The 22,061-nt window shown below is 35.6% G+C and overlaps 1 protein-coding gene and 1 long non-coding RNA gene across 2 annotated transcripts in view; one reads left to right on the top strand and one right to left on the bottom strand.

Annotated features, from left to right (window-relative positions):
* The window catches only part of LOC137658545 (uncharacterized), a 104,764-nt gene extending 84,360 nt beyond the window's left edge, over positions 1-20,404 (top strand). The window contains exons 3-5 of the long non-coding RNA XR_011047364.1: positions 13,733-13,840; positions 19,075-19,645; positions 20,216-20,404. This is a non-coding gene — a long non-coding RNA (uncharacterized lncRNA). The remainder of the gene's footprint in view (positions 1-13,732; positions 13,841-19,074; positions 19,646-20,215) is intronic.
* The window catches only part of LOC137658537 (transmembrane 9 superfamily member 1-like), a 109,856-nt gene continuing 94,950 nt past the window's right edge, over positions 7,156-22,061 (bottom strand). Inside the window, exon 12 of the mRNA XM_068393385.1 lies at positions 7,156-14,619. Within this exon, the coding sequence (XP_068249486.1) occupies positions 14,418-14,619 (202 nt within the window). The 3' untranslated portion in view covers positions 7,156-14,417. The remainder of the gene's footprint in view (positions 14,620-22,061) is intronic.

The following is a 22,061-nucleotide window of genomic DNA, read 5'->3' on the forward strand; positions in this document are numbered from 1 at the left end:
TATATATATATATATATATATATATATATATATAATATATATATATATATATATATATATATATATATATATATATATAGCCTATGTATATCATGTACATTTGGACACAGGAATTCCTGGTACACCTCCTTCTGAAGAAGTGCACCCAGTCACACCCCTTACTGCGCAGCGAGTTCCTATATTTAGCCCTGCCCACCACCTCTGACATCTCTTCCTGCAATAACTGTTTCTTTACTTGCCGAGAAGTAAGGGTGCAACAGGGTACACCTCTTTGGAGTGAAGTGTGCCAGGGACCCCTTGTGACCAACTGTACATATTTGATATAATCCACATATATGATTGTGGTCAAAAAGTTTGTATGATTGGCCTTGATTTTAGTGCTGTCTTTGCCAGTGTTAATGATGAGGCCCTTCCTTTTAAACTCAGTTAGGAATAGGTGGGTCTTTTCTTAGCATCATTATGAAATTTTTAAGTAACAGATTGCAACGGGTTGTTGTTGATGGTCACCACAGTGAGTATAGGAATGTTATATCTGGTGTTCCTCAGGGTAGTGTTCATGGCCCGTTACTTTTCATACTGTATACACATGATATGTGGTTTTGCCTAGAAAACAAGCTCGTTGCATATGCAAATGACACTGGAGAATTACCTTTAGACCTTCACCATAGATCTTCTATTGTTCAATATTGTTTTAGCTTGCAAAGATTTCATCATTCCTTAGCCTTTCTGATTGCAAACCTTGTAAGGCTTTCTAAATGTTATGAGTTGCACCCAAAATCTCCTCAACCTTATGGGTTTTGTGTAAAACAATAAACAATTTTCATTTAGCTAGAAATAAAGCTCTTCCATTTAGGATATCACCAACCCCTCCATGGAATTTACCAGAGATATCTTTCTGTAGATATTTTATTGGCATCATAAAGAACATCACTGACTTAGGAGCCCAGTCTATTTTTATGGAACACGAAGAACATACAGTAGTGAGTCAACTTTTATCTTTACTGATGGATCCAAATCCAATGCTGGCCTTAATTGCAGAGTTTCACGTCCCCTAGTATCATCTATATTTGTTGCTGAATTAAATGGTTTACTGACAGCTATTGAAAAAAAATAGGATTAAAGGAGGATAGCATTTTAACCAATTTCAGTGATGTGAGAAGTGTATTACAAGCTCTAGAAGTTTTTAATTCTAGTAACCTTTTAACTTTCAAAGATTTTAGAATTGTTTTTTATTATAAAACTGAGAGGGACAATGGCTCAGTTTTGCTGGTTTACATTTGCCTGGAAATGAGGAGACAGATTAGCTTGGCAAAGGAAGCTGCAAAACAATTACTCACAAGAAGCTATCCCCTTCTCTAATGGCTTTTTGCCAAGCATAAAGAGGTTCTTTTATTATATTTGGTAACAGCATTGGGATACAATAGATGAAAATAAGATGAGGTAAATAATGAGTGTTATATAGTATCTCCTTGGAGGTATAGCATAAAGTCCTGAAAGTTGGAGATAGTGCATTGTTGGCTTTAGATTTAGCACCTTCATTTGACCCACGAGGTTTTGACAATGACCCATCACTGGCCTTATTGTGATGGCTGTTTGGTGCTCCTTACAGAGAGCCATTAGTTGACCAAGTGCTCCACTCCTGGGCACCTAAGTAATAGATTTCTGTTTGAGTCTCAAAGTTCTTGGGGAGGATGTCTTGTATAATATTGGTGGCATTTTTAGATTTATTTCAGAAGAATGTCTTTGAAAGCTACTAAACTTTTATATTGCCCTGTTTGATTGTATGGTTTTAAATTGAATTGCCTTTTATAGTTTATTTATAGCAAATGATATCTGCATCAATAACGACTTTGTCTTTTCCTTGAATTTCTCATGGACATGACATCGCATTATTGGCATTAGATTCACTCCTTGGCCTGATGATGCTGTATCTTTCAGTAAATTTTTCTGGCTTTCCCACATTATTAACATCTCCTCCTCAGTTGAAATCCCCACATTCTCAGCTCCAATACATTGCTTTTGCAGTTATAGTTTCTGTAATCATATCACTATCCAACTGTTTCTCTTCAACCCAGATGAACAGATAACTTTGTGTTAAGAACATGTTGCCGTTGATTCGTCAATGACAGCACCGTTTTTGCATTGTCTAGTGCTTCGATATCCTTTTAATCGTTCAGAAGAGTAACATCATAAAAATAGATCTTTCAAATATAAACTATACAAATAGATTTATGTCAGCCTGCTCATCATAAAAAACATTCGCTGCAACTTTGAACTTTTAAAGATCTACCGATTGAGCTTCCTGATTAGGAAGCTCATTCCACAAATTGGTCATGGCTGAAATAAAACTTATGTTTAGTATTGATACTCATAATTAAGAAGGCATGACTGTTAGAATTAACTGCATACAGTACCTAGTATTATGAACAGGATAGTACTGTCCGGGAAGATCTGAATGCATATGTCCCATTTAAATTCATATTATTCATCCATCAAAAGATAATGAAAAATTTATCAGTGTTTTGTATGTATTTATTACAACATGCACACATCACATAAAATCAAAAATAGAATACCATATGACCTAATCAAACTGGAATACCCTTGCTAAAAAATAGATTGAATGAGCAATAACTGCAAAGGACTGAAACAAAATATTTCAGATAGATTATGGTATAGGTTTCCTCAAGCAAAATATTAATAACAGTACTTGTCTTTTTTTTTTAAATAAATATAACCAAAGATGAGAACTCAATAGGATTGTAATCTGTAACAATCTATAGATAACATGTAGCATACAACCTTTATGGTCAACATCATATTATTAAACTAAAATGTATTCTCCCAAGTTCAATCACCATTCAGGTAAGAATAAATACATCTTCCAACTTCCTCCCCCAAAACACCTCCAGTCACAATATTCTTCAATCACCATATACAGGTAACCATCTATAATAACACTTGTCCTCTTTTAAAAGGTATATCACAACTGTTTATACCCAACTTGAGTCAAGACAAAGTATAAAAATCTGTACACCTCTATAGCAAAACAAATAAATGAAAAGCATCCTAGATTCTAGATGTAATGTATTAGATAATCTTATAGTTGTTCCTTCAATATAATACGAGATATGCATATCTTTCCCGGCAATCTGAATAGGAAATCCTAATCAGTTGATTCCTTTAATACATCTGACATAGGAAACAATAAAAAAAATTCAGTCAAAATATCATGCAAGCTAAGTATACACTTCTCTGTTTCTGGGTACTGGGACCAAAATATTGAATAAAATATTTTTCTTGATACCTGATCCCTAGTAGCCTAGAAAAAGATTCACTAAAATTAATATCTGTACTGTGTACAAGTAATATTAAATGGGGCAAATTGAAATTAAAACAAATCTTTTAACCTAAATCCAATATAATAGAATCTCGGCATACAACCACTTTGGAATATGTCATGTAGAAAAAGATTCATTCAAATGAATATCTGTACTGTGTACCTCAAGTAATATTAAATGGGGAAAATTGAAATTAAAACAAATCTTTTAACCTCAACCCAGTACAATAAAATCTCAGTATATGACCACTTTGGAATATGTCATGTTTTGACGAGGGAAAAAGAAAAAAAAAAAAGTCTTGCTATACATTATCTTGCTTGGAATATGCTGTGCTTACTAGAACTTGCATGTATTAAGATGAGTCATGTGTATCTTCCTTTCACATTATTCATGCTTAAAACAAAACCACTTGCACTTCTGTCGAACTGTAGATCTCATCCAGTGCACAACCCTTATGAAAATGATTTTGTACATGCTTTTTTGCAATTTTAAAGTAACGTTTTAATGAATTTGTTACTGATTGGTCTTATGAAGGTTAGTGAGAAAAGACAAACAACAAGGAAAATGGTTATGATCCCTATAAAAGTGAAAAAAGATTGTAGAAAACAATGAGGATTTTAAAATCTTTGTTTTATTATAAGGGATTCCTTCTAACAATAACATCTCTTGCTTCTCCCATTCATCACTAACATTCCTCTCAGTAAGGTATGGTATTTATTTATACTTTAATTTTAAAGTACACACTATACTTATGACCCCCAATTTTTTGTAATTCTAGTTATGTTTTCTTGTCATAAAGTGGTTTTTTTTTTTTTTTTGTCCCAGATAATGACTTTACTACTACCTTAGCGTTGATGGGCGACTTCTAAGCTTATGTATTTAGGTGCTCTCCTAATTATATCAAAACTAGATTCACATCACTCTGTAGGAACGTATCCATCCTAAGTCTGTACATCATTCAATGACAACAATGACCGTAAGAGATTTTATTCCTAAGCGAAAACTTATAGTACTGTATTTGATTTAGTTATATTTTTTTTTATATCTTTGTAATTGGAAATAGAACATTCTTAACTACATACTGTATTAAACATATACTTATATGGTTTATTAAATATGTGATCTGATTTTGCCTATAGTTTGCTGTAGTTTGTTTTTATGACTGAATTTGTAATCTGTGACTGAAAACTGCCATGAGGGAGATTATATAATGTAATACATAGATTTCCTTCAGCTTCACATTACATGCTGACAAATACGGTACGTGACAATTGCTTTATTAATACTTGAGCATTGCCCCAGGAAATGTTTAGTCAAAAGTTCAACTTTTCTTATCAACCAAATGTAAAACAAATGCCTTGAATAACAATTTGAAAAATAAATCTTTTAAAAAACAAAATATTGAGTAATTATGAGTTCTATCATTAAATGTATTTCTTTGCATTGATATTTTCAAAAGACTACTTTTTGTGCCCGAGAAATACAAGTTTCCAAGATTATTTTCCTTACTGTATTTTCTAAAATTAAAATAATTGCATAAAAAGTACAGTAATAGAAGTAAATTGTTAGGAGTAAATCCATTGTTACAGAATATTCCTTATAAGACAAATCTCAACAAGAAAGTAGGTCAAAATATATGGTATTTTGTCAATGAAGGAAAAAGGGTAATTCATTAGTTTTTGGATAACCTGAGAAATATCTATAGTGTTAGTGCACAAAATAAAGCAAATGAGAAAGATTTTTGCCTTGAGGTAAGAAAATAAAATATATACTTAGGAAAATATCTCATATAAGCCAGATATATATCAAAATATAAGGAAAGGCCTATTTTGCCAGTGCAAATAAAGAAAAACTTTTTTAAAATACAGCACAATTATCTGAATATTTATTAGATGTATTTTTTAAATGTTTAAATCAAGAATTTATATATATATATATATATATATATATATATATATATATATATATATATATATATATATATATATATATATATATATATATATATATATATATATATATATATATATATATATATATATATATATATATATATATATATATATATATATATATATATATATATATATATATATATATATAATGTATATTTGTGTGTGTAAATGTCTATTTACACACATACATTAATATCCAACTCTATCCCATTAATTGGTTCTGGGAGACATGACACTCTTCTATTTTCATAGTAGGTTGGTAATCCCCTGTGTAAAGAATTTTATTTTCCCTATAATTACACAATAGATGACAAAGTACTCTCCACATACCATCAATTTATAAAGTACAAATAATCTTGAAATATGAACTAAAGTAATAACACTGGTCACTTTACCCTAAACTTGGCATCTTTTCTGCTAACGGCACACAAAAGTAGGACAGATGTTCTTGCCAGGCCTACAAATAGCTCAGTGTTAAACAATAATTTCCCCCTTTTAACATCTCTTAATCACGTCCAATTTATATTACACCATTATACCTCGATCCTTGGATCAACGTGACTCCTTTTTGGAGGCTATGGGTAAAATCAAGAAAGATCGCCAGTATTTAATAAGTTTAATTTCAACGTACTCAAAAGAGGCAAGAACACTAATTAACAACTAATGACATAGGTAGGCAGTAAGCGTTCTTGCTGGAGCAAACGGGATGCTATTCGAGACGCGTTGCTGTGAAATATTTTTCATACGGTAATCATTATTCTAAGTTAATAGAAAGATATTTTACCTTTTCTTTAATTTATCTTTACCGATAACAGGTTAAACATTAATTATATCACATTGTTAACAACTATTCATAAATTAATTGTTCGACTTAACATGAAACTTCGTCATCAGATGCAGTGAATTTTCCTTTAATGTATAAATATTTTCTGTGCATATATACTTTTTTTCACATTGAATAAATATTTCCTAATTTCATAAGTATAATTTTGTTCAGATTGTTTATTCGGCCATTTTTCACCTGCACATACATACATACATACATAATATATATATATATATATATATATATATATATATATATATATATATATATATATATATATATATATATATATATAATCTTTATTTTCTCCTAATATCCTCGTTAAAATCTTATTTCTCCTTCTCTTTTCCCTGTTTCTAATATTGATTTTTTCTATCTTTAAAAATGAATTTTATCTGCTGATATCTCTGTAACTTGGTAAAAAATCACTATAAACATTGATAAATAGGACGGGTATAATGATATGAACTTCAGATTTAAATATTGTCCACTATAACCATTTGAAGCAAACTGGGTTTTGCTGCATGCTTAACAGTATAGATAGATAATGTAATTCATCCTATTTAGTTGGATTAATTTCGAATGAATTTATTGCACTTCTAAAATGATTTTTTCACCCTAACTTGACCCTTTTACCTCCAAGGCTATTTGGAACTTTCCAACCCTTAACCCCCAGGCGTTTTTCTTTTTCAAGCACGTTTTGCAATATTTTTTTTTTTTAGATTGCGCCGACAGCCTTAATTTTCGTCATAGAGAGGTCAGGTTGGTCCCATTATTTTGGAAAATGCCTGAAGTTTCTCATAAAGTAATCAAAAATATGCAAATAGCAGTTTTTTGCAAGGATATACCGATACGTCCATGGGGGTTAAGGGATGAGTTTTGTGAAACGTACCAGTACGTCCATTGGGGGTAGAAGGGTTAACACATCACTAGTTCAAGTTTTTTTTTTTTTTTTTGGTTACACCGTAGTTAAAAGATTACCATACCACCACAAAATTTAAGATTTGCTTTACAGAATACAGATACTTTTATAAGAGATTCTTGCATGTGATATGAAGCTAAGAAATATTTTCAGAAAATCATAAATTTTTCTTGATTTAGTTTCTTATACCACACAAGTTATTTATTAAAGATATAGCCAGATTAATATTTACTTTCAAATTTATAACCAATACTATAGTATATTTCACATCATTGTTAATCTTTTATCTACTATGGGCTTACTTTTTTCCGGAACTGCATAGCTATTTTTTTTAAAGTTAAAACACTTTAAAGAGTCTTCAATATAGAGTATTACTATGAAACTTAATTTTTTAAAACATATAAAAGAGCATTTCCAATATACAAAGATAAACAATTTCTTTTATATTTACTAGTTTTAGTAGGTAAGCCATGGTGCTGTAAACATGATGATTAAATGTTTTTCATTGTTAACTGTTCATCATTACTTTGACAGTACTGTACTGTATAGTTCTACTTCTTATAACAACAACCAATTACTAACATGGATTATATTTTTTTTTTATTTCCATTCATTCATTTATCTTATGTTAGCTAACATCCAATCTTATTCTTATAAAAATTGTGTAAATCTATTTTTTGTACAGAAGAAACATTGCATTTTTTATCTATAGTTATTAAAAAATTGAAAAAAAATATATTGCAAATAATTTATATTTTTTCTAGCAAATGTATACAAACCCCAATTCCTTTAAAATAGGGATATGTCTTCAGCAGCAATGGGATGGCCATTAAATTGTGAAAAGCTAATAAGTAATGACAAGGGCAAAGCTCTGCCTATCTGCTTGTTACGGAATTGCCACTTTTGTCCTAAAGGCAGTATTGAGGTGGCAAATTTGATGTGAAGGAATCAGGTTTATATAACTAGGAAAGAACAAAGTTCAATTGTCCTTACACGTATACTAGCCTTCTGTCCTTTAAAATAGCAAGACTCACTCATTGGTAGAGGAAATTCCCTAGAACCAGAGAGGAAGGTATTTTTTTTCCTGAACATGTCATCCTTCTTGGTCCCATACGGGAGCAAGTAAGGTGACTTATTATAACCTCCTAACAGCTAATCATAAGTATCTAAAAGCTGTTAGGGGCTCGGCCTGTACTGGCTTATAAAAAAAACCATTACTAGAACTCGGGAAATTTACCTCCTTGAGAGGAGGATATGTCAGCAGTGGCAAACCAGGCACATCAAGAGAAATATTTTGTAAGACACCCACTAATTGTCCCTCTAACAGGAGGATGTAACTGACCAAACCCTAAGGTGATGGGCAGCCAGCGAGAAAAGTCACTGCCTCCCGAAGGAGAAAAGTGCATACTAGACGTCCGAAGGTTCTTTCTTCTGGAGAGAAGTGTCTGAAGAAGAGAGTAGGATGGGGAAGGAGAGATAATTCTTCCTTTCTACTTTCCCATGTATCTAGAAGTTACCTCTGCAAGTGTGTTGATACAAAGATTAGGAAAAATTCTCAGTCAAATGGCATTCCCAGGTAATTTATCTTTAACCTGGGAGTGAGGAGTAGTCTCAATCTCTTCATGGAAAGATTTTATAGAGGTCATTCTACGTGGCACGAGCTTTTGGAATGATTGAAGCCTTGCATGCACTACAAGTCCTTCCAGTCTCCAAAAAAAGTGAAGTTTTTCTCTCTGGAGACTGAGTATGAAGCAAAATTTCCAGGTGAATATGCCCTGACAAATACAGTATCAGTTTGGCCAAAAGAAGTAAAAACGTGCTCTGTCCTTCTCTCGACTCTAGATGAATCGATGAAAAGGATTGGAGAGAGTCATACAAAATTATTAGCTCAAAAATATGGGATCGGTCCACTTCTTGTCACATTTCCAAAGATGGAACATGGAAGGTAGGTCTGGAATGGATTTGGATGGAAGGTGGAGAGCTAATGTGCAAGGCAAGGCATCACTCTTCTGACAGTAGGTAACATATCTCTACATTGCTCCCTATTTTTTTGCTCCCTAAAAACTCTCCTGGACTGAGTCTGGCTGGGGCACAAATTGGTGATGCAGTCCAACTGTTGCTGATGGTCATTGCAGGGATTTCCTCCAATCAAAGCCAGATGGCATGACCGTGGTCTCCCTTGAAAGACCAGAGCCCTTGAGGGATACTACACAGTGGATGAAGTAGTCCTGATACATCACATCTCCTTCCACTGCTGCCTCGATGTTGTCTTTCATAGAAGTAGATGAGGAGTCCAGCATCTATCCAATCCTCAGAGCAACTATTGTCACCTGTCCAAAAGGTGCTACTGTGACTGACCGTCAGTCAGTTGATGGTACATCAAAACTTGAAAATCTATGCTTGTCTACTCGTTCTTAGGACCGGTATTTTATCTTCTATTTAATTAGTATATGAATGAACAAATTGATATGGATCAGGGAATATATAATTGGAATGCAAATGAATCAGTTCATGAATGGTCTTGTTCCATTCCTGGGAAACAATTCCTGGTGCTAGAGAGGATGAGTAGTCTGTTTAATGGCTGTTGTCTGCCCAGCTCTGAAGCCAAGAGCAGGGACCAGTCACTGACATGTAAGGCACAGTTCATGGCTGTCTAGCACATAGGACCAGTACCGAGTGGTGGTATCTCTTCTTCTTGAGGTATGGAACTGACCTGTGCCTCAGGGAAGAAAAGAGACCGAACTTTTACTCCATCCCCCTGGTAAATGTTGAGGGAGGGTGGAGGGTGCTCAATCTTCTTGATCACCGATTCCATGACATGATTGGTGCTGCTTGTGACCTATCACTCGTTGCCCTGGTGATCCGTCAGTCGATCACACGATGGGAACATTTGGCTCCGACATTGGTGATCAGCCCTGAACAGGATTGATTGATCTTTGGGAGGGGGTGTTCACCTCAGACCAGTACAGCTTTACTGGAACCATGGACTATGGTATTGATCCACCATGTGATCTGATACTAGGTGGAAACAGTCAAATTCTCATGGGAATTCATGCAATCAGCTCTCTTTGGAAAATAATCCTCAGAATCAAAAGATGATGATAAAGAGGAGGAGAACTTCATATGACAGTATAGTCTTACCTTCAGTTGCCCAGGTGTTGATGTTTGAGAAGGAGAGCTTCATACAACAGTACATTTTTACCATCAATTGCCTAGGTGTTGATGTTTGAGGAAGAGAGCTTCAGACAACAGTATATTCTTACAACCAATTGCCTAGGTGTTGATGTTTGAGGTGAGCTACATACGACAGTATATTCTTACCATCAATTGCCTTGATTTTGATGTTTGAGTAAGAGAGCTTCATCTATCTATTTAACAAGGTACTTCCCCCAATTTCGGGTTAACCGACATTTAAAAAAAAAAAAAAATAAGGGGAACCTTTCCTCTCTTTGCTCCTCCCAGCCTGATGAAGGATTCAGTCGAGTTTTGTAACTTTGTTCCTGAGAGATATCGAAGAAGAGCTTCATATGACAGTATATTCTTACCATCAATTGCCTAGGTGTTGATGTTTGAGGAGGAGTGTTTCATATGACAGTATCTTCTTACCATCAATTGCCTAGGTTTTAGTGTTGGTCCAGGACCAATCACCTAGTACCTGTTCAAACAGCGATCACTTTCACACTGGTCTCGCCTTGCTGAACCTCCTCGAAGAAACCAGTCAATAAGAAAATTCTGTAGTAGGTGTTACACTAAGCTCACGATAGCTAACAGATCCCACAGATACTGATCAGCTATTGAGCTCTGAACATCGTTCTAGGTAACTCCCTTCTGAATTCATCGTCTTCCTAATCAGGAGTGATAAAAACACTGAAGGGGGTGGACTGCTTACAGTCAACCTATATAATAGTAGTACACATGGCTTCAAATGTTATCCTCACAAGAACATAGTCAAATTGGACGCTTACCTTTTGATGAGCTCCTGTGTACACACAGATGCTTACAAAAATCCCACACTTATCACAAACAAAATAAAGAAAAGATCCAGCAGTTGAGTGTAGTGTTAATGTACGTCCGTACTTGTTACAGCCAAGGCCAAAAATTGCTAACGCTTCAATGCCTGTTTCAGAAAAATTACAGATATATCCCTGTTTAAAGGTCCAAAGGTTTGCATACATGTAGGAACAGATATATATATGATAAAAATGCTACTTTCCATATTCCCCAGTTTAGCAATGTCTTGCTGATTTGAGCTGAAATTTCACCTGAATGGCCCAGTATAGTATGTTGGTAATGAGATGCATATTATTGCTGTGTTTATTTTCTTTATTATTTCTTGTTCATTTATATTTTGTATGTTAAATGCCAATGCAGTATTTTTTATTACTTTAATCATGAAGTAATGTTTTGATAAATACAAGACTCTTACCTAACTTTTTGTGCTGCATTTTTGAGCTGCGTTTTTTATATGTTGTATTCTGTGACTTTTTACTCTGCCCATGATTATATTTCCTTAAAATAGGGGAGGTAAACTGGTATAGTCAAACTGGCTCGGTGCTTGGAACCACAGAGTGGGAACCAGTCACTAAGTGTACAGTATACTATATTAAATTTTATGAACCAATATCTAATCACATATATTACCATTTGAACACTTTACATTTCCCATTTTATTATATTATCTTAGGGTATCATCTGGTTTCTGAGCAAAATCTTTATGTATAGAATAGCTTTACAGTACTTAGAAAATGTCAATTTTAGCCCAAGAAAACCATTCTGCATTTTTTTTTTTACTTTTTTAATGATAAAAAATCAAATGTTTGCTTTTATACTAATTTCTCTTTAAAATAGAACTAGTTTATTTAGTTAACACTAAATTTTACTCTAGTTCTCGAGAGAAATAATTTTCATTGAAACAGTTATTTACAGTAACCAATAGGACATGGTGTTATGCATTATGTGAAAATTAACAGTTCAAACTGCAAAATATTAAAAAAAAAGAAAAAAAAATGAAATGCACTAACCAGTGCGGACTCTGTTACTGTATACCTACATTATGATTTTTATTAATGTCGAAGAAAAAATAAATAAAAAAAACTATCGCCCATCCATAGTCAACTCGTATTGTATGGAAAATTTCTTCATATACAGAAATATTGTATAAGGTACTGCTAACTAATGCATACCACTCAAACTCCAGAGCACAACGTGCTTTTAAATATTCATGCAAAATAAAACATAAAATAATGATGCCTAATTAAAAGGCTTGAACTAAGCTTTTTATTATTTATTCACAAGATTTCCATTTGAACAAAACCCGTTATGATTGTTACTGTTTCGGCTACAAAACCTATCGTATCATCATGACCAATGTAAAGAAAATGATACTGAATGGACAAACACCTGTAAAGGGGTACAGTAGTTCCATCAGCGGACCTCACTCGGTGTATTGCACGCATTACTGTAATTAAGGGTTTTTAAACGTACCCTTGGACCCTAGCTACATCATCTTAATAGCCTTCTATTTCACCTCCATTTCCACTTTCTTTCATTTATCTTGCTGTCCAACCTCTGGAAGATTTTTCCCCTATTGCATTTGGGTGTTCAATGTCATCATAGGCCCCAAATGCCAGGCTGTATCCAAATGCATAAATCCTAACCCTAATTAATGTGCAAATCAGTGTTTATTGTATTTTGTGAAAAACTAACAAATATTTTTTAGAAAAAAAAATAAAGTTCCATAGTTCTGTGTTATATCAGTATCAAAAGTCTTGAAAAAGATAATAGGGTTAATTAGCTAAATTAACTATATATTTCCTCATAAAAATATAAAATCAGTAAAGTTCACACTTGGCACTCCAAGCATTGATAAAAGCTTTGGAAAAGGTTGTGCAGAGACAAAATAAGACGTGTGCAGTGTATAAATATTCTTCTTTGCAGCCTGAAAACAACTAGGAAACAAAATATAATTACTGAATACAGTATCATTTCACTATAAATACAGTGCTTGCATAACATGAAATACACATCACCAAAATAACATTCACTAACCTTACCATCTAAATAGTCTATTATGCACATGAAGAAAAAGAAAACAAGAACTTTAGCAGTAAATGAAATGGATCTTTCAAAATCTCCTTACATGACACTTTTTAAGTATGAGGTGTGATTACATTTACCCACTTCTAACGATTAAGGCACAATTTTAAGTAAATAAACAACAGTTATAATCCTACTCAGCTGACAAATGGACTAACTATTGTATAAATATCACACTCTTTCCATTCATTAACCATGGTCTATATGGAGAAGAATTTGTCCAGTCCTATAAATATATGCAGATCAACATTTTTATAAAAGACGACCACCTCTACCTTTTTTTACCAAAAATTTTATGTCGCATATTGTAATTATTCTGCGTACAGTGACCACATTCCACTAATATTTAGAACTCAAACCATTTAAACCTTATTGTTCCCTTTTAAGTGATTTTGTGTAGTGAGAACAAAGTGAACAGGGAGTCTTTCTTATTTAAGATTTCCCAGAACTTTAGATATGCAAGTAAAGTTGAATAACAATTTCTTATACTTAGAAAAAACAAAAATATTGATTTAGTCTCTACATGTAGAATTCTGAAAACCTCTATGTCAATAAGAACAACTAAAACTTATATATTTTCTTCCCATAACAGAATGACCAGGAGCTGAGGAGTTCTAAGCGCTACAAAGTTCAGATTGAATGAAGACTACAATGTATAGTGAAACTAAGAAATTCTCCTGACAAATGAAATAAATATCAGGTACCTTTGCTGTTGTAATGCCTTGTATAATTCCATTAAAATGATCTCCAGGCATATTAACTGCCATGGTCTTTCATTTTGATATGTAAGAATGTAAGAAAAAAGCTGGTTTTCTGACTACAATTGTTAAAAATGCAATCTTAGCAAATGATTGAATATTTCAGGTGATAACTTACAAATAGTTCAGAATAATTTATATTATATATCTTCCTTCAAAATTATATTTTTAAAGCCATTCTAATATTTTCATTCTATGAAATCTTTGATAACCGGTATAAAGTGTAATAAGAATATTATTTTGCCCTTTTTAACCCACTCCCATAACACTAAAATAATACTATAAAATCAGTATATTTAACAGTATCAGAACATTAATGATGAGGCTAAAGTATCGTAATTCACAGAATGGAAATAAAATTTCTCTCTTAACTGTGGGAAATAAGTCCTTGTAACAGTCGAGAAAATAAATGTCGATAAATTTTTAAATATCAAGAGCATTTGACCAAGATGTAATCGATCAATGTAAAATACAGTAAGATTATCTTATTTGCTCCAATTAAATAGTAAATATAACCCATTAATCCATTTTGATGTTACGATATATATATTTTACGAATGAAAGGGAGGCAAGGAATGAAACTGTACCAAGCGTTAAAAAGAAAACATAACAGGTGAGGATAGACCAACCAACAAATTGAATTGTCTGCAGACCACCTGACATATTGGACCTTTTCATGTAGTAGAAAAAGCAGTACATCAAAACAAAGCCTCCAGTTGATCTGTAAGTAAATGAAATATGTTTTAATTGAAAAATATTTTGTAAGATATAGTACAAGAGGAAACAATACAACAAAAGAACTTACAAGAGCTGTAAGAAAAAACCTCAATAAATTCTTTGATTTAATATTTTTTTAACATAAACATCATCAATCATATATGTACCTAACATTTACATCTAGAACATTCAAGAGTTTAGTCTTACATCTGTCAGACAGAATATGGTAGTGTATGTAGGCACCCTCTAGATTTTTGGGTAATAATCGGCTATTTTACTTTTTTGTAAATCTTCAGTGATGCTTGCAACAGTAGTCCGTCACACAGTTGTTTACTTGTTGCAGAACTTGTGGAAGCTATGAATAGTTTGGGAAGGTAATAGGGTCTATTGTAAGAACATGCATACCAGAGAGAGTAGACATGCTAGTCTTAGGCATGTTTCCTTTGGTGGTCTCAAGAGTTGGTTGAGAGATTGAGGTGGAAGCGGTCTGCTTCAAAGGCACGAGTCTGAGAGGGAGATACTCTCTCCTTTCTGTCCTCATGGAGACGAACCAATGATGTCTCTAGCTGAAGCAGAAACTCCTCTGCTGCCTTGAAAGCGAGCAACTCTACTAACAACTCTTGAAAGAAAGACCTTGCAGTCCCAAGGACAGCCAAAAAATATGCAGGGCATTGTCAATCTGAAAAATGGACCTCCCATTTTGCTAGGGGAAACACGAAAGCCTTCCTGCCCCAAGTTTATCGTAATGTTAATGAGTCACCACTCTTACCCAAACAGCTTCTAAAGGAAACCGACAATGAACTGTCAGAGGGAGAAGTCGGGAGTTCAGGTCACTCCCACCAAAAACAGGCTCAAGGAACATGGTCTCCCCTATTCAAGACATTTCACATCAACTTCTTGGAGGCCATGGTGGTCCTTCTCACTCTGAAGAAACTCTCTCCGCCTTCCTCGATCCACATTCGTCTGACCCTGGACAACGCGGTGGTAGTCCGATGTCTCAATCGCCAAGGCTCAAGATCGCCCCAGATAAATCAGGTGCTTCTCCCAATCTTCCGTCTGGCAGAGAAGAAGAAATGCCACCTGTCTGCAGTTCACTTACAAGGATTCCGCAACGTGATGGCGGACGCTCTATCTCGGACAAGCCCGATAGAGTCGGAATGGTCTCTAGACACAAGATCCTTCTCCTTCATCTCTCACCAAGTTCCAGAACTTCAGATCGATCTCTTCGCAACGAGCGACAACAATCAACTTCCTCGTTATGTGGCCCCGTACGAGGACCCCAAGGCAGAAGCAGTGGACGCCATGTCACTGGATTGGAACAGATGGTCCAGGATCTACCTGTTCCCTCCCACCAACCTTCTGCTGAAAGTCCTCTCCAAGCTGAGAACCTTCAAAGGGACAGCGGCCCTAGTGGCTCCCAAGTGGCCCCGGAGCAATTGGTACCCCCTAGTCCTGGAGCTACAGCCCACGCTGATCCCTCTCCCGGGCCCAGTTCTCTCCCAGCAAGTACAGAAGTCGACTGTCTTCGCTTCATCATCGAAAGTCAGGGACCTTCATCTCATGATTTTCTCTCCCTAGCCGCGAAGAAGAGGTTTGGGATCTCGAAGAAAAGTCTAGACTTCCTCGAGGAATACGACGGCAATACGAATCATCCTGGAGAAAGTGGGTCTCATTCGTCAAGGCAAAAAATCCTACGGAAATCACCATTGATTTTTGCATGTCCTTCTTCATTCACCTTCATGGACAGGGCTTAGCAGCTAACACGATTTCTACCTGCAAATCGGCCTTGACTAGACCACTACTGTACGCCTTCAAGATTGATCTGTCCAGCGACATCTTCAATAAACTGCCGAAGGCATGCGCTCGTCTACGCCCAGCACCCCCACCAAAACCTATCTCTTGGTCCCTGGACAAGGTGCTCCATTTTGCCTCCAACTTGGACAACGATTCGTGCCCTCTCAAGGATCTGACTCAAAAAGTTATATTTCTTTTTGCTCTTGCCTCAGGAGCCCGAGTCAGCAAAATAGTGGCATTATCAAGAGACGAGGGTCACATCCTGTTTACAGACTCAGGAGACCTTACCCTCTTCCCGGATCCGACGTTTCTCGCAAAAAATGAACTACCCACCAAAAGATGGGGCCCTTGGAGAATCTGCCCCCTGAAAGAAGATGCCTCTCTATGTCCGGTAGAGAGCCTCAAGGTCTATCTTCGTAGAACTTCTGACTTTGGTGGAGGCCAACTCTTCAAAGGAGAAACATCGGGTAGCGACCTGTCACTGAAACAACTAAGAGCGAAAATCACCTACTTCATTCGCAGAGCGGATCCTGACAGTACACCCGCAGGTCATGATCCTAAAAAAGTCGCATCGTCTCTGAATTTTTTCCAGAGCATGGATTTCGAAAGCCTCAAGAGTTTCACAGGCTGGAAATCCTCGCGTGTTTTCTTCAAGCACTACGCGAAGCAAGTGCATGATGTCAAACATTTCGTGGTAGCCGCAGGTAGTGTTATGAAACCTGCAATTAACTCTGCATAGAACAGTGAGTTACTTGGGACTTTAACTCTTCGGGTGCCTATGTTGACCCTCGTGTGATACGTAGTGATTTCAGAGACACTTAGTGTTTTTCATAGACTGTTCTTTACAAGGTGAAATGTCATAGTCGTCACATGAGTGCCGCATGCCTAGAGCATGATGTGTTTTTCTTTTCCTTATTAAAGACTGACGTTCCTATGGAACCTGTGCCTTCTAATAATTTGAAATTTTCTTTCAGATTCAAGAGCGAAGTCTTTCATTACTATGTACATTATAATTTATTGTAAATTAATTTTACATCTCCCTTATTGCATTTATTTTACTATATCCTGCAATTGTGAAATAAAATTTCTATTTTATTACTTGTGCGTCTCACTCCGCTCCTACTCATACTATGAAATACATGGTTGTCATAGTTTCATTATCCCCTTTCTTTTAAAATAATGAAGAATAATAGGTTCAATCCATATTATATACTCACCTATGTTGTGTAATATTCCTAACTGAATACTTACTTGCGCCATATCTTCGAGACCAGATCGTTCTCTTGCTATGAAATGCAGTGCCTAACCACCACCTTTCTGTTATTGAGAATGTTCCTATATGAATATCAACCATTCTATCTTGTCTCAGAGTTCTTCATGTTCTCTCCGCAAGGTGAGTAGCCCTTCGATGACCACTTTGATCTTCGGCATGGTCCGTTGGGACTTCTCTGCCAAGGGGGGCAGGAAGTTACATCCCCACGGAACCTCTATCGAGGTTACTATGCTTACTCTACAAGGGGAAAATCTACCACGATACATTGATTCTCTGGTATTCTTCCATCAGGACACCATGGCTTGAGCCCAAAAAACGGATTTTGAGCGAAGCGAAAAATCTACTTTTGGGTGAGATAGCCATGGCGTCCTGATGGACCCTCCCTGGTACTTTCGTCCAGCCTTTCAGGCCCCACCCTGTCCTGCTGTATCATGGTGATCGGCAAGCAACTGGTATTAGGATGAGGACGGACGTGACGTCATTTAGCAATGGCGCCCGTTTGTTTACTTTTCGAGTACCAAAAGTAGCCACGGACGAGTATAGCTGTGGAACGGCTCCCCAGCTATTCTCCGCCCCTCCATATCGAAGTGTTAACTCTGTGTGGGGTGCAGATAGCTATGTGGCACGTTAATACATGCGTCCCCTGTTGATATACGATGTCTTAAAGGGAAACCTTTAGGATACTCGCTCCAGAAGTTAGAATTTTGTGATAACCTGTGGTTAAATTCTCTGGGAATATCTTCGTAGTTAATATACCCAAGGAAGCTACCAATAAGGAACCTTCCATCAGGATGCCATGGCTATCTCACCCAAAAATAGATTTTTCGCTTCGCTCAAAATCCGTTATATATACTCTTTGTCCCTGCCAACTTTCATGTTCATACCTACCAAAGGCATACCATGGCGGTCATTTTTGTGTCCAAGTGACTAGATTTTAGCTAAAAATTCAAAGGGAGCAGTAAACTTCTACTAGAGTTTTATAGATATCCAAATGATTTTCTCACAGTTTCATGATTATGTAAACTAACATGCATACCAATTTTTGTATTGATACTCGCCATAGAAAGGTCACAGCAGCCATTTTTTTCATAAGGATGGAATGAACTATAGTGAAAAGCGCGTTTATAAGCATCACCATGAAGGGATTCTTTCATTGGTGTACAGTACTTGAATATTAATATTAACCTTATTTAGATAGTTTATCATATGATTTAATGCTAAAGGGTGTCTCGCCCTCGCCACCACAATTTTGTTACAACCGTGATACCTTCAGTATTCTAAATCGTTTTGATTTTAGGCTAAAAAATCTTTCTCCATAAACAATATCCGTCCCAATCTGCCACTATCTAGTTCAGATTATATTCATTAATATAAGTATTTATCTTCTTTCAGCATGGAGATGTCTGTTCCCAGCTCATTACCTTGTGGCATCTGTGGCAATCCCATCATAGGTGATCAAACCAAGTCTTTAGTACAACAAGCAGGTGCAGAGACAATAATCAAAATCAGTGAGGAATTACAAGATGGAGTTGCAGAGGATACAGTAAATGCAGTTTCCAGTCCCTGCATATTTATCATGTAGATAAAAATACATTAAACCAACTACAATAAATGCAGCTCAAAAATGCAAATTACAGGAGGGTACTAGATATTTGGTACATCTAGCACTGAATATATTGCACCACTAGTCGATCTAAAAATAAAAAGAATAATTCTTATACAGACTGTTGCCTTTGTAATGTTATTCCACATTTCAAACACGGCTCAAAAGAAAAGCCAGAAAACTATGACTAGAAAATAAGAATAGACAGACAGGAGCATTGTACTGAAACTAAGAAGTTGTACAAACAATCATTCACAAAAGCAAAAGAGAGAAATGATTCTTGGGATAAACAAGTGGAGTATCGCCTTACACCATTCCTGGAGAATAGCAATAGAAGCTAAATATCACCCTTACTACCAGGTAAGATTTCTCAGAACTGCTTTTTTAATAGAATCATGAGTTATACTTTGCTTTTTAATCATTTTACGTCTATGATCAAATATATGCAGAATTGAGGTAGCTTTGAAATGAAGCAATGGAAATTTGTAAACATATGAGAGCCACTTCATTAACTTGTTCATTACTGGTGACTTTTAATAGTATTTAGGCTAACATTAGACAAGTCTTAGCACATTGGGGAGTGTTTTCTAGATTTGAGAAGGTTAATATCCATGTCTACTGAAAAGTTTGGTGTATTTTTAGTTTTTTTTCTTTTTCTTTTTCTAATATGGCAGGTGATAATATTTAGCAAGAAAGAGATCCGGTAATAAAAGGTTTAACGAAATTATGAGTTAGGCCTAAACATATTTTTCTATTGTGTAGTTATGCATATACGATATAGCCCTGTTTCTTTAGTGAAATCGTGACTTATACTTTGCATGTTTAAATGTTGTGTGTATATGATACCTATTTTGTTTGCTATGAGTTTACTTGTATATTGCTGCTATATTAACCTGGTCACACACATAGTTTTCTTTTTCCCACTCACAGATATTGCACAAAAAGAGAGAGTTCTCGGAAGATTATCTTCTGTGGGGGTTTACTTCGATTAAAAAAATTAATGTAGATCTCCCACAGAGTGTTATTTGTTATCGTGTCCTGGGATATGATTCAATGAAGCCTTCAAAATTACAACTTCACTGGACCAAATGTCACCGAGTATACTAGGAAGGAAAGGGATTTTTTTTTCAAGAGGAAAGCTTCCAAGAGATGAGAAGGAACATCGTGGAAGCATCATACAGAGTGGCTTATTTAGTAGCAGGGAAGAAAATACCACTAAATTGCTGAAGAATTGATCCTACTTTGTACAAAAGAACTGGTTAGACTGGTTCTTGGAGCAGAAGCAGCACAGAAACTAAATGATGTATCTCTTTTGAATAATACTATCCAGCAAAGAATCAGGGACATGTCAGGTGATGTGAAAGATTAAGTTATTGAAGAGATAAAAGCTTCCCCCCTTTTTGCTATACAGGTCGATGAATCCACTGATGTGGCAATGGCGTGCCAGCTGTTGGTATACTGTCGATACCTGTTCAATGGCATAATCAAGGAAGAATTTCTGTGCTGTAAAAATCTTGATACGTCAAGTATGGCCACTGATGTGATGAATGCTGGGTTATCATTTTTTGACAAGCATGGTTTGAGTTAGAATAATCTTGTTGGAATCATAACTAATGGGACTCCAGCCATGCTTGGGTTGAGATCAAGCTTCCAAGCAAAAGTAAAATCCAAAGCACCAAATGCAGTAGGTGTGCACCACTTCATTTATCAGGAGGCTCTGACTTCTAAATCACTTCCTTCTGGGCTTTTCACAATTTTCACTGGTATTATCAGGGTCATGAACTTTGTGAAAAACTCTGGCCTCAACTTGAAACTGTACCAACAACTGTCATGACATAGAATCGAACCATAGTTTCTTGCTCTTTTATACATCAATTAGGTGGTTGTCTGCAGGGAGAGTTTGGTCCCATTTCTTCTCTCTTCGCCAAGAAGTTGAAATGTTTCTTGATGTACAAAAAAAATTGCGACCTATTTGAGATATTGAAATCAGAACACTGAGCTCCGCCTAGCTCATTTTGTGGACATAATTGAAATCTTCAACCAGCTGAGCTTGAGACTCCACGAAAAGGATTCAAAATTGCTCAGCCACTGTAACTTAATACATGCATTTTTGGCCAAATTGGAACTGTATAAGAAGAGAGTGAGTGTAGGAAAATTGTTTCCCTCACTGAATGAAGGTCCTGCTGATGGTCAGCTTTCAAGCAACTTGGCTGTATCACTTGTCTCATCTAGATGATGAATTTTGCCATTACTTTCCTGACTTGAGCCCTCAGCATGCAGGATTGGCAAAATATCCATTCTTATGTTAGGTTGATGTGTTGGAAGACGCACAAGAAGAGTTCATTGATCTTATCCACGATTCAATAGCCAAGAATGTGTTCCAGTCAATCTCCTTGTCTAGCTTCTGGTGTTCAAAGATGGAATCATATCCAAAAATAAGTAATCTGACAGTACGAGTTCTTTTGCCCATTGCTTCAAGCTACCAGTGTGAAAGTGGATTTTCTTCCTTACTTGCAATAAAAAAAAAATCAAGGAACAAGCTGTCTGTGGAAGATGATTTGAGGTGTGCACTGGCTGCCAAGAATTCATGAGCTGGTTGCTAAAAAACAACTACAAAAGTCCCATTGAGAAATATAAAGTGACATCCTTTTGCAATCAATGATAAGTTTCATTCACTGCTGTTTTTTGTGATTTTCTTGTTTTATTCCTGCAGGTTTTGGGACTTTTTTGTATTTATGCATGTGATTACAAGCTAAAAAATAGAGCAAGTATTATA

This window comes from Palaemon carinicauda, chromosome 1 (genome assembly GCF_036898095.1).
Source record: "Palaemon carinicauda isolate YSFRI2023 chromosome 1, ASM3689809v2, whole genome shotgun sequence".
Lineage (NCBI taxonomy): Eukaryota > Metazoa > Arthropoda > Malacostraca > Decapoda > Palaemonidae > Palaemon > Palaemon carinicauda.